We start from the raw sequence: 12,045 nt of genomic DNA, 5'->3' as shown, positions 1-12,045 counted from the left end.
GGCAAAAAAAATCAAAGTGGGGGTACAAATTTAAAAAATTGCAAAACCTTTAGGGAGCTCTGCAAGTATGGGGAAGGTGTTTTTTGATTGCAGGTGCTTGCTGAAGGTGCGTTTTTGGCATTTTTAATGCTTGACTTTAGCGATTTTTAAATATGCTTGCACCCATTTTCATGTACCCCAAATTTGATGGGAATACTTATTTTTCCAAAAAAGGTTGCAAACTGCTATTCTTCACCACTTTCTTAAAAATGCAAAATAGCACCTATTGAGACCATTTAAAGACCCCAAATACCATTAGTAGGGCCAATCGGGCGTACCCATAGTGAACCCCCATGTCAGAGCATCTTTTGTGAGGGGGGGTTAGGCTGATTTCACCAAAACTGACAGAACTTTTCGCAGATTTCGATTTCGCTTGGTCCCGTTTTCGCCGATTTGAAATTAAATATGGGGAATCGTGGGGAAGAGCGCAGTACTTTATCGCAGCCAAAACCTCCGATGACGCCGAAAAGGACTTTTCGCTGCAAATTGAATATGGCCCATAATGTCATATAGCCCCATAGTTTCATTACAGAGCACCATAATGCCCCATTTAACCTCACAGGTCCTGATTGTGAATAGTGAGCAGCTCTATGTAATGCAGCATCTAGTTATTGTTAGCATACTGCGCAGATATTGTAGTGAACATGCACATCATTGTATATCTTTGGACAATTCTGAACAGGGGCGCTGAGAGGTGAGGAAGCAGCTACTAATGACCCGGGCCTGGGTCCGCCCCCCCCTCCCACAGTTCTTACCTGTCAGCAGCAGCAGCCTCACTGTGGGAGCATTCGCCATTTTCGGATGGTGTTTGCTCCCGCACTCCTGCTCCTTCACTATGGATCCCTCCAGCCCTGTTCAGCTCCTTCTGGCTTTAGTCAGACATGGAGGTGCTAAGTTACTGAAAGGAGCAGTGTAAATATTCGGGGAGACAGCTGAGCTGTCTACGCGCTGGAGCAATGATGAATTGCTCCGGCGCTCGCTGCGAGTTAGAATGTTAATTTTCAGGGTCGGCCCTGACCGCAATAATTAACTTTATGAATATGGCCCTTTGTGAGTCCATAGTCTGTCTTATGCTGGCCATACACGCTACAATTATCGGGGCGATCCACCCGATATCCGCGGATCGCCCCAATAATTGTAGTGTGTGTTCGGGCGACCGAGCATTAAATATCGCTTGGTCGGGCATGCCGGATTGTCCAGCATGCCCGTCCGATGGGATAAAATGTCGGCCGCATTGGGCAGTGTATGCCCAGCCGCGGCCAACAGACAGGGGGGCGGAGCACAGATGTCGGGGCTAATACACTGTGAGATATCTCAGTATATGCCAAGGACATCTGCGGGTGGCAGGCTGCCAGATAAAATGTCTTTCGGTCTGACAGGCATTTTATCTGGCCGTGTATGCCCAGCTTTAGTAATGTCACTTCTTCCCGTATTATCAACTTATATAATTATTGTGGATGCTACTATCGCTAATCTGCTTTACACAAATGTCTATCCTGAGCAACATGACCGTGCGATGCATTATATCACCGTGCGATGCATTATATCACATCACAATACTGCCTTTTATTTTTCTCCAGATTTACTATTCCGACTGTGTTAGCAATTTTGAATAGATCCAAATCTATTTGCCTGAATCATGAGGACATTAAAAAGGAGGACAGAACCGATAAACTGAATTGGATTTGTACAAGAAGAAGCTGAGGTTTGCAGAGATGAGTGAGGATTGTTCATGTTCTCCACTGTCCACAGGATTCCATGAGCTACATGAGATAACCGTCCTCCCCTTGTGACGAAACTAGTGGATAACTTTGCAGTAATAATCAGAGAACTTTGTACTCTTTTATTTTTCCCAGATCCCCAAGATCCGAATGATGAGGGTCCCTGCCATGTACTGTACAACCAAGTGCAGTTTGGCATAGCATGGATTGTCCCCAGACTTCCTGCTCTCCTGCCTCATCCCATATTACATCCTGTCACTGTACCTGTTACTGGTCATCATCAAGCCCATAACAACATCTACTAACACCAGGGAATGAGTTGGTATTTGCTCAGCCCCTCCGGGCGCATCTATCCTAGGCACAGCCTACACTGCAGATCCAGCCCAGCTTACACTTGTGGAAGGTGCCCCCAGACCTGTTTATTAAGGGCTTCCTGGAATGGAGTGTAGGTGTCAGACTGCGAGATTGGATTTACTCGGAGTCTCAAACTAGTGTTACATCTAGAGCCGACTGGATACCTGGTGATCTGCATCTTCCATATTCCATGTTGTTCCTGAATAGAATCTGAGCTGTTGCTGATGGGAGATCTCATTTCTTTACTATATCACAGACAAACTGGCTTTAGCTGTGCCCCTGGCTGGTCCTGGGCCAGTTCCTCCACTACTGGATGGTATTTCATAATGTTCCTGTTTTTATTCCGTATATGAATATCTGATATTCTGGTGAGAAATGCTGGTGCTGCTTCTAGTTTCCGGTGCGATGCACCTCACATATTACAGGTGAGATTCTGCTATAGCAGCTGAGTTTTATATCAGTCCCCCCCCCCTACACACACACACACACACGCACGCACGCACGCACGCACGCACACACGCACGCACACACGCGCGCACGCACGCGCACACACACACACACACGTAGTGTGCTAAGGGGGTAGGTGGACGTACTTGTTTACCTTCAGGGTTTTAGGTATACCATAGTTGGTTCAAGGCTTCTTGGATTTGATCTTGTATAGTTTAAGAGGTTCATCTTCCTCTAGTTAGCATAAGAGGCTTAGTTTTTTTTTTTAGTTTGTAATACTAAGGGGGCGATTTAGACCCGCTCACTAGATGCGTTCGCACGCAGCCGCTAATACTGTATATGCATAGGCTGTGATCGCATGGTAAGACATTAGTACGCCCACTATGTCTTAGCGTGAGACGGCAGATCGATCGCAAGCCAGTGTAATGACGCCCCCTTCCCTTCGCAGCACACGTCATCTCCAAGAAGTGTGTGTTAAAACAGTAACATCGACTGCCATCGGAGCCGCTAGCAGCACTTGTGGTTGACCCTACCCCGCCGCAAGCACTGCGATTGCTGCAGTGTAAATTACAACCAGGTAACGTGTACAATGACGCTCCATGTTAATTATGCACACCCAAGAAACGCCGTTTGTATGCACAGTCACGCCTGCGTTCGCACATCCACTCCCCCGTTTTCCAGGACCTTCCCCTGTCACCACCCACAAATGGCACATTCTGTCACTCAAAATAGAGGGCCATCTGTGTATTACGAGTGACTGCTTCCCGATCGCAATGACTGACTCGCGCATACGCATTTTTCCGCATGCGCAGAAAGGCAACAATCAGCCAGCTGCGTGCGAACACAGCTTAACGAGCGGCTCTGAATCAGGTCCTAAGTGTGAGAAGACCTGCACCTGTCCTCTATAGAAGTAGCTAAGGTAAAAACAGTCCTGATAAATTGCAGCCAGTAAGATATGGAAGGGACGCAGTCACTCCTCTAGACATTTGGTAGAGTAAATGTTTCTTACAGCACAAGAATAAAAGATATATAATAATAATAGATCCTCTGTTTCTATCTTCTTCCTCCTCCTAATGGAGGCTATTGTCATCTTTACTGTGTTTGCATCCACGTGCCCATGTGCGACAGCCCCATGCTGGCCATCTGTTACTCTAACTCCCACCTCCCCCCACTCCCCCCACCATGTCTAGGTGTTAAGATGTTAAGGTGCGCACACACGGGTCGATTTTTTTTAACAATTTGTTTTTTGCCCCAAAACGATGAACGAAAACTACAAATATTCGCTTCCGTTTGCCATTTGTAGTTTTCATTCATCCCCCGAACTGACTGTACAAGCTGACGATTTTGTCAGGTTGTACATGTTCGGGGATGAGGAGGGGGCCCGGCACTGAACGAAATCGATCTTGATTTCGTTCAGTGTTTGTGCTCAGTGTCATTAACGACACTGAGCACAAACTGCCGGAGACACACGGGACGATGTGTCAGATGAACGATTTGAACGATTTTACCAACAATTTATTGAACTACGAACAATTTTTGACAGTATTAAAATGAATGAAAATCGACCAAATCTGACTGCAAACACATCAGATGTCAGATATCGTTATCTGACATACGGGAACGCGCATTGTTCATCGTTGCAGGGACACGTGTCAGATTTTCTCTCAGATATGAACAATTGAACCATTTCTAAAATTGTTATTGTACAAATCTGAAGGAAGATCTGACCGTGTATATGCACCATAACTCTCTCTTTTTCTTGTATAACTGTTGCGTTTCTCCATCTTTGCATGTTTGTCTCCATTTGTCCCCTTGTACCCTCCTTATATCCCTCATTTGCTCCCACTACACAGTTTCCTCTTGCACCACACCTCGTACTCCCCCCCACCCCCCCCACCCTCCGTCTTCCACTACTCTTCTATTGACACCTTTCCATCCTCCCCTCCCGTCTGTGAATTAGAAGCAGTATGCGGCTGTGGTCATTGACCCCTGATTTTGCGGCTGGCCATTATATACCATTACAAGCTAGGGGCAGACATTGGTCATACCACCTCCAGGGCATCGTGCCCTGGGAGATGGCACTAGCTGCACTACCCTCACTCTAGCCATAATACCAGATAATCTCTACCCTCGCTATGGCCATAATACCAGATAAGTTCTACCATAATTCCCTGTGAGTGATAATGAAGCTTGCCTGTTCTATCTATGTTATAATGCAGTATTTGTATTTTTAGATTGTTGTTCTTTGTGTTAATGTGCAGGACGCCTTCTCTGGACTCACAGTTGGACTATGGACTTCTTATTACTGCTACATCTCCTGTCACATCGTGCCTGTGGTGGAGGAGCACAGCTTACTTACCTGGAATGTCAGGTGTCATGATCATAGATTTAAGTACTCGCTGGTTCTATTCCAGATTAGAAACTATAACCCAGTCATCTCCTGTTTGATAAAGCTCATCTATGTGAAGTTTTGACACATCAGAAACTATAGACGGGCTGGGCATAGCATTCAACTCGGTACCTTTGAGGTAGTCTGTCCGTTTCTCTACAACATATTTAAACACATTTGTGTAGCTAGGCTTACCATACTCCTGAATTACACAGGTTCTGTGGCTGATTAAAACCAGGTGAAATGCAGACGAGAAGTCAGCCAGCCACAGAACCTGTGTAAGTTATAAGTCTCCTGGTTTAAAGGGATAGTACGGTATGTGTGAACTCCTCCCCTCATATTATTCTGGCAGTCTATGTACAGCTCCTATACAAAATAGGGGAGCAGCTAGATCCCCTTCCGTAGATTGATCCTGACGTCATCAGCCAGTGTCCATTTCCTACCATCCAAGTGGGCATAGAGGGGGAACATAATTGTGTGGCGAGCATAGCGAGCCACCGAGCCCGAAACGTGGCGAGCAAAGCGATCCCGCGAGGGGCCAACTTTCTTTTTTTGGTGGACTGTGTGGGCAGGGATGTTTTTAAAAATAAGCCTCCATTATGGGTTTATCACCGGATGTTCCGCTAATGTGTCTGGGTGATTTAAACAATGTTTTAGTACCACCAGTAAATAGATGGAGTGAATCTACTGCTTTCCTCCCTTCTCATAAAACACTACTGTATGTCCAGAGCTTATAGATGAAATGGGTTAAGATAACATATAAATCCTTAGACATCCCCAGAATATAGAGTTCTCCTGCCACTCTGCTACTTGCCATACTATTTTCCCATGTACTGTAGGTGTAATCCCTGCTTCATGTAGGTTGGCCGGTGCACACCCCTAGTTTAACTGATATATAACTCATTAGGCATCCCCAGAATATAGAGTTTTCCTGCCACTCTGCTACTTGCCATACAATTTACCCATATAGGTCTAATCCCTGCTTCATGTAGGTTGGCACCCCTGGTCTCTACCGTACACTGATTACACAGAGACATTCTCATCACTCTCCTGCCTCTATCTCATTAGCTCTGCAAGTGGTTAGAGGAATCTACTTTTGGAAGCTCAGCCCATTATAGCTTACCCTGATGGGGCAGTCTCTGATCGGATCTATGTCTGAAAGGGTTATTTTGGAGACCATTTTTCTGGTGTGATTGTATGGAAAGGGTGTCCCCGGAATAAGCTGGCACACCTGCACACCTGACCGTTATTCATTGGAGATTGCATGGAGTGCCGCTATCACAGTGTTGTACGTGGTGCTGGGCGGTCGAATCTGCAGATAACATGTGCAGGAGTTACAGGACATAGCTGTTATCGTGGACACGGCTCTCCACGCCAACCTATACCAGGAGAGCACAGACTTCCGATACATCAGCTCCCTGGCCACATCCATGCTTTACGGGCTGGGACAGTGAGCTTACAGTCCGGCACTCCATCTATTGATGTGTGCAGAGCATTACATGCGTACCAGCCAGTTGTGGGAAAATGCTATTACATATATATGGAGCCTCGTATGGAAACATTAGCCCAACACATCTATGGTTTGGAGACTCATCTAGGATTTCTTGAGTTGAAATGGATACTTTGTATATCCCGAAGTGCTACATTGGATATATGCACATGCCACTTTTTTTTCTCAAGGCCCAATTGTTACAATTAAAGCAATTTAAAACTACAAACTACACTACATTGGAGTATACAGCTGATACTCTGTGTGTATCTGTAAATCTGACTGGGATTTAAGCTTTTGCTGCTATTTATGTTTTACTTTTTTTCTGCATGCAGAATATGATTTATATGTTTTTGTATGTGTGATAAACTGTGATTATTAATGTCTATTGAGATATACACATTGAATTACTGTTCAATTTATTACAATAAATATACTGCTACATTTTTACAAGCATTGGTGTGTCTCTGGGGTCCGGTACAGGCTATTTGGGGCTTTCAACTTTTGCAATGATTGTATGGAATGCCTTCAAAGCTTTCCCTAGAGCAATTATAATTTATGTAATAACACAAATTCAAATTTTCAACAGATGTAATGAGACTGAGAACAACAATGTAGACATTTTGAGTATAACTTCCCCATATCATGGAATCACGATAATGCTTGGTATTTGCACAGAAAGAGACGGCTGTATACTTGTGTGATTACTGAAAACCAGGGGTGGGGAACCTTTTTTCTGTCGAGGGCCATTTTGATATATATAACATTATTTGCAAAACCCGTGGCAGGCCACGCCCCTCTGTGTAGCTCTGCCCATCAAAGTAGTGCCCCTGTAGTAGTGCCCCTTAAAGTACTGCCCTTTTAGTTGTGTCCCTTAAAGTAGTGCACGCCCTGTAGTTCTGTCCCTTAAAGTAGTGCCCTTGTAGTTGTGCCCCTGAAAGTAGTGCCCCTGTAGTTGTACCCCTTAAAGTAGTGCCCCTGTAGTTCTGCCCCTTAAAGTAGTGCCCCTTAAAGTAGTGCCTCTCTAGTTTTGCCCCTTAAAATAGTGCTTCTATAGTTGTGTCCCTTAAAGTAGGGCCCCATTTTAGTTCTTCCCCTCAAAGTAGTGCCCCTGTTGTTGTGCCCCTTAAAGTAGTGCCCCTGTAGCTCTGCCTCTTAAAGTAGTGCCCCTAAAAGTAGTGCCTCTGTAGTTCTCCCCTTAAAGTAGTGCCCTGTAATTGTTCCCCTTTAGTTGTGTCCCTTAAAGTAGTGAACCCCTGTAGTTCTGTCCCTTAAATTAGTGCTACTGTATTTCTGCCCCTATAGTTGTGCCCCTTAAAGTAGGGCCCCTGTAGTTCTGCCCCTTAAAGTAGGGCCCCTGTAGTTGTACCACTTAAAGTAGTGCCCCAGTAGTTATGCCCCTTAAAGTAGTGCCTCTGTAGTTCTGCCCCTTAAAGTAGTGCACCTGTAGTTTTGCCCCTTAAAATAGTGCTTCTTTAGTTGTGTCCCTTAAAGTAGGGCCCCATTTTAGTTCTGCCCCTCAAAGTAGTGCCCCTGTTGTTGTGCCCCTTAAAGTAGTGCCCCTGTAGTTATGCCCCTTAAAGTAGTGCCCCTGTAGTTATGCCCCTTAAAGTAGTGCCTCTGTAGTTCTGCCCCTTAAAGTAGTGCACCTGTAGTTTTGCCCCTTAAAATAGTGCTTCTTTAGTTGTGTCCCTCAAAGTAGGGCCCCATTTTAGTTCTGCCCCTCAAAGTAGTGCCCCTGTTGTTGTGCCCCTTAAAGTAGTGCCCCTGTAGTTATGCCCCTTAAAGTAGTGCCCCTGTAGTTATGCCCCTTAAAGTAGTGCCCCTGTATTATAGCCCCTGTAGTTGTGCACCTGTAGTTCTGCCCCTCAAAGTTGTGCCCCTGCAGTTGTGCCCCTTAAAGTAGGGCCCATGTAGTTCTGCCCATCAAAGTAGTGCCCCTGTAGTAATGCCCCTTAAAGTAGTGCCCCTGTAGTTCTGCCCCTTAAAGTACTGCCCTTTTAGTTGTGCCCCTTAAAGTAGTGCCCCCCTGTAGTTCTGTCCCTTAAAGTAGTGCCCGTCCCATAGTTCTGTCCCTTAAAGTAGTGCCCTTGTAGTTGTGCCCCTCAAAATAGTGTTCCTGTAGTGCCCCTGTAGTTCTGCCCTTCAAAGTAGTGCCCCTTTAGTTGTGCCCCTCAAAGTAGTGCCCTGTAGTTGTACCCCTTAAAATAGTGCCCCTTTAGTTGTGTCCCTTAAAGTAGTGCCCCCCCGTAGTTGTCCCTTAAAGTAGTGCCCCTGTAGTTCTGCCCCTTAAAGTAGTGCACCTGTAGTTTTGCCCCTTAAAATAGTGCCTCTTTAGTTAAAGTAGGGCGCCATTGTAGTTCTGTCACTTAAAGTAGTGCCACTGTGATTCTGCCCCTCAAAGTAGTGCCCCTGTTTTTGTGCCCCTTAGAGTAGGGCCACTGTAGTTCTCTCCCTTAAAGTAGTGCCCCTGTAGTTGTGCTCCTTAAAATAGTGCCCCCCACTGTAGTTCTGTCTCAAAGTAGTACCCGCCCCATAGTTCTGTCCCTTAAAGTAGTGCCCATGTAGTTCTGCCCCTCAAAGTAGTACCCCTATAGTTGTGCTCCTTAAAGTAGTGCCCCTGTAGTTCTTCCCCTTAAAATAAGGCCCCTTTAGTTGTGTCCCTTAAAATAGTGCCCCCCCGTAGTTCTGTCCCTAAAAGTAGTGCCCTTTAGTTGTGTCCCTTAAAGAAGTGCCCCCATTGTAGTTCTGTCCCTTAAAGTAGTGCCACTGTAGTTCTGCCCCTCAATGTAGTGCCCCTTTCATTGTGCCCCTTAAAGTAGGGCCCCTGTAGTTCTGCCCCTTAAAGTAGTGCCCCTGTAGTTGGGCTCCTCAAAGTAGGGCCCCTGTAGTTGTGCCCCTCGAAGTAGTGCCCCTGTAGTTGTACTCCTGTAATTCTACCCCTTAAAACAGTGCCCGCCCCATAGTTCTGTCCCTTTAAGTAGTGTCCGATCTGTAGTTCTGTCCCCCCTTGTACTTACTTTATCCATCGCTGCCATCGTCTGGGCTGGCATCCAGCTGCCGTGCTGACTGGATCTCACTAGACCCAGCAGGCACAGCTGCACAGGTACCTCAGCTCGCAGGTGACATCACCTGCGCACTGCATCACTGGGAACGCTAGCCTCTGAAGTGATTGGAGGATTCCTTAGCCTCCGAGTGGCCAGCGTGCTTAGTCTAGCAGTAGTGGTGAAACAACGCCCCCGGCGGCTGTCAGCTTAGAGAGCTCCCGGGTAGTCGCGCGGTGCCTCCGGACCCCTTCAGCGCCTGGAGCTTGCACTTAACTGGAACCACCATCCCAATGCCCCTGGTTGTAGTAGTAGTCCTCCTGTAGTTCTGCTTCTCAAAGTAGTGCCCCTGTAGTTCTACCCCTTAAAATAGTGCCCCTTTAGTTGTGTCCCTTAAAGTAGTGCCCCCCGTAGTTCTGCCCCTTAAAGTAGTGCCCCTGTAGTTCTGCTACTTAAAGTAGGGCCCCCATAGTTCTGCCCCTTAAAGTAGTGCCCCTTAAAGTAGGGCCCCATTAGTTCTGTCCCTTAAAGTATTGCCCCTGTTTTTTAGCCCCTTAAAATAGTTCCCCTTTTATTGTGTTCCTTAAAGTAGTGCCCCCATCGTAGTTCTGTCCCTTAAAGTAGTGCCACTGTAGTTCTGCCCCTCAAGATAGTGACACTGTCATTGTGCCCCTTAAAGTAGGGCCCCTGTAGTTCTGCCCCTCAAAGTAGTGCCCCTGTAGTAGTGCCCCTCAAAGTAGTGCCCCTGTAGCTGTGCCCCTTAAAGTAGTGCCCCTGTAGTTCTGCCCCTTAAAGTAGTGCCCCTGTAGTTCTGCCCCTTAAAGTAGTGCCCGCCCCATAGTTCTGTCCCTTAAAGTAGTGCACACACCCCCGGTACTTACATGATCCATCGCGGCCATCATCCGGGCTGTCATCCATGTGCCGCACTGACTGAATCTATCTAGATCCAGAAGGCATGGCCGCGCAGTTCCTCAGCATGTGGGTGACATCATGACGTCACCCGCACACTGCATCACTGGGAGCGCTAGCCTCTGAAGCGATCGGAGTCTTCCTTAGCCTCCGATCAATCAGAGGCCAGCGTGCTCAGTCATGCAGTAGTGGTGAAGCAACGGCCCCTGGCGGCTGTAGGCTTAGAGAGCTCCTGGGTAGTCGCCAGAAGGTACAGCGTGCGGCGCCTCCGGACCCCTTTGGCGACTGGAGCTTGCGCTCTACTGGATCCACCATCTCAATGCCCCTGGTTGTAGTAGTAGTCCTCCTGTAGTTCTGCTTCTCAAAGTAATGCCCCTTAAAGTAATGCCCCTGTAGTTCTGCCCCTTAAAATAGTGCCCCTTTAGTTGTGTCCCTTAAAGTAGTGCCCCCCCGTAGTTCTGTCCCTTAAAGTAGGGCCCCTGTAGTTCTACCCCTTACAGTAGTGCCCCTGTAGTTTAGCCCCTTAAAATAGTGCCCCTTTAGTTGTGTCCCTTAAAGTAGTGCCCCCATCGTAGTTCTGTCCCTTAAAGTAGTGCCACTGTAGTTCTGCCTCTCAAGGTAGTGCCACTGTCATTGTGCCCCTTAAAGTAGGGCCACTGTAGTTCTGCTTCTTAAGGTAGGGCCCCTGTAGTTGTGCCCCTCAAAGTAGTGCCCCTGTTGTTGTGCCCCTCAAAGTAGTGCCCCTGTTGTTGTGCCCCTTAAAGTAGGGCCCCTGTAGTTCTGCCCCTTAAAGTAGTGCCCCTGTGGTTGTGCCCCTGTGGTTGTGCCCCTTAAAGTAGTGCCCGCCCCGTAGTTCTGTCCCTTAAAGTAGTGCACCCCCCCCCCCGTACTTACCTGATCCATCGCGGCCGTCATCCGGGATGTCATCCAGCTGCCACGCTGACTGGATCTAACTAGTTCCAGAAGGCACAGTCGCGCAGTTCCTCAGCATGTGGGTGACATCCTGACGTCACCCGCACACTGCATCACTGGGAACGCTAGCTTCTGAAGCTATCGGAGTCTTCCTTAGCCTCCGATCAATCAGAGGCCAGCGTGCTCAGTCATGCAGTAGTGGTGAAACAACGCCCCCCGCGGCTGTCACCTTAGACAGCTGCCAAGTAGAAGCCAGAAGGCACAGGGCTCAACTGGAACCGCCTTCCCTACGCCCCAGGTTGTAGATAACCCATATTTGGAATCTGTAAACTTAGGTCACTCTTCTAAGTGAGGTATTTGTTTAGGTGCAAAACTGTCATTTTTTTAAGGAACCTTTACATTAAGACTTTCAGTGGGAAGTCTGACCAGCATTAATTTTTTTTTACATTAAAATCTTTTTGTTTATGTGAAATGTAACATACAAAAGGTGTAATTTTTTTAAATAACTGAGTTGAAGTTTTTGAATGATTTTCTATAATTATTTAACATTTTTCAAGTTTATGTGATAAAATTAATTATAAGGGGCTTATTCATCATCACTTAAATTTTCAAAAGCAGGTAAAATGAAAATTTTCACCTGCAATTGTAAAAATTAAGTATTCGGATCATTCATCAATAAGCTAAAGCAGGAGCTATCACAGAAATCTCCTACTTACCTCCTTTATCGGAATGGCCCGCTCT

At 46.7% G+C, this 12,045-nt stretch overlaps 1 protein-coding gene across 1 annotated transcript in view; it reads left to right on the top strand.

The window, feature by feature from the left end:
* The window catches only part of LOC148514813 (uncharacterized), a 104,728-nt gene extending 97,855 nt beyond the window's left edge, over positions 1-6,873 (top strand). The window contains exons 15-16 of the mRNA XM_088480951.1: positions 1,620-2,539; positions 4,823-6,873. Coding sequence (XP_088337077.1) covers positions 1,620-1,743 — 124 coding nt within the window. The 3' untranslated portion in view covers positions 1,744-2,539; positions 4,823-6,873. The remainder of the gene's footprint in view (positions 1-1,619; positions 2,540-4,822) is intronic.
* The last annotated feature ends 5,172 nt before the right edge of the window (positions 6,874-12,045 follow it).

This window comes from Taudactylus pleione, unplaced genomic scaffold, assembly GCF_031769625.1.
Source record: "Taudactylus pleione unplaced genomic scaffold, aTauple2 ptg000258l, whole genome shotgun sequence".
Lineage (NCBI taxonomy): Eukaryota > Metazoa > Chordata > Amphibia > Anura > Myobatrachidae > Taudactylus > Taudactylus pleione.
Note: the sequence above shows the minus strand (reverse complement) of the source record. Positions and strands in the feature narration are given on the sequence as shown.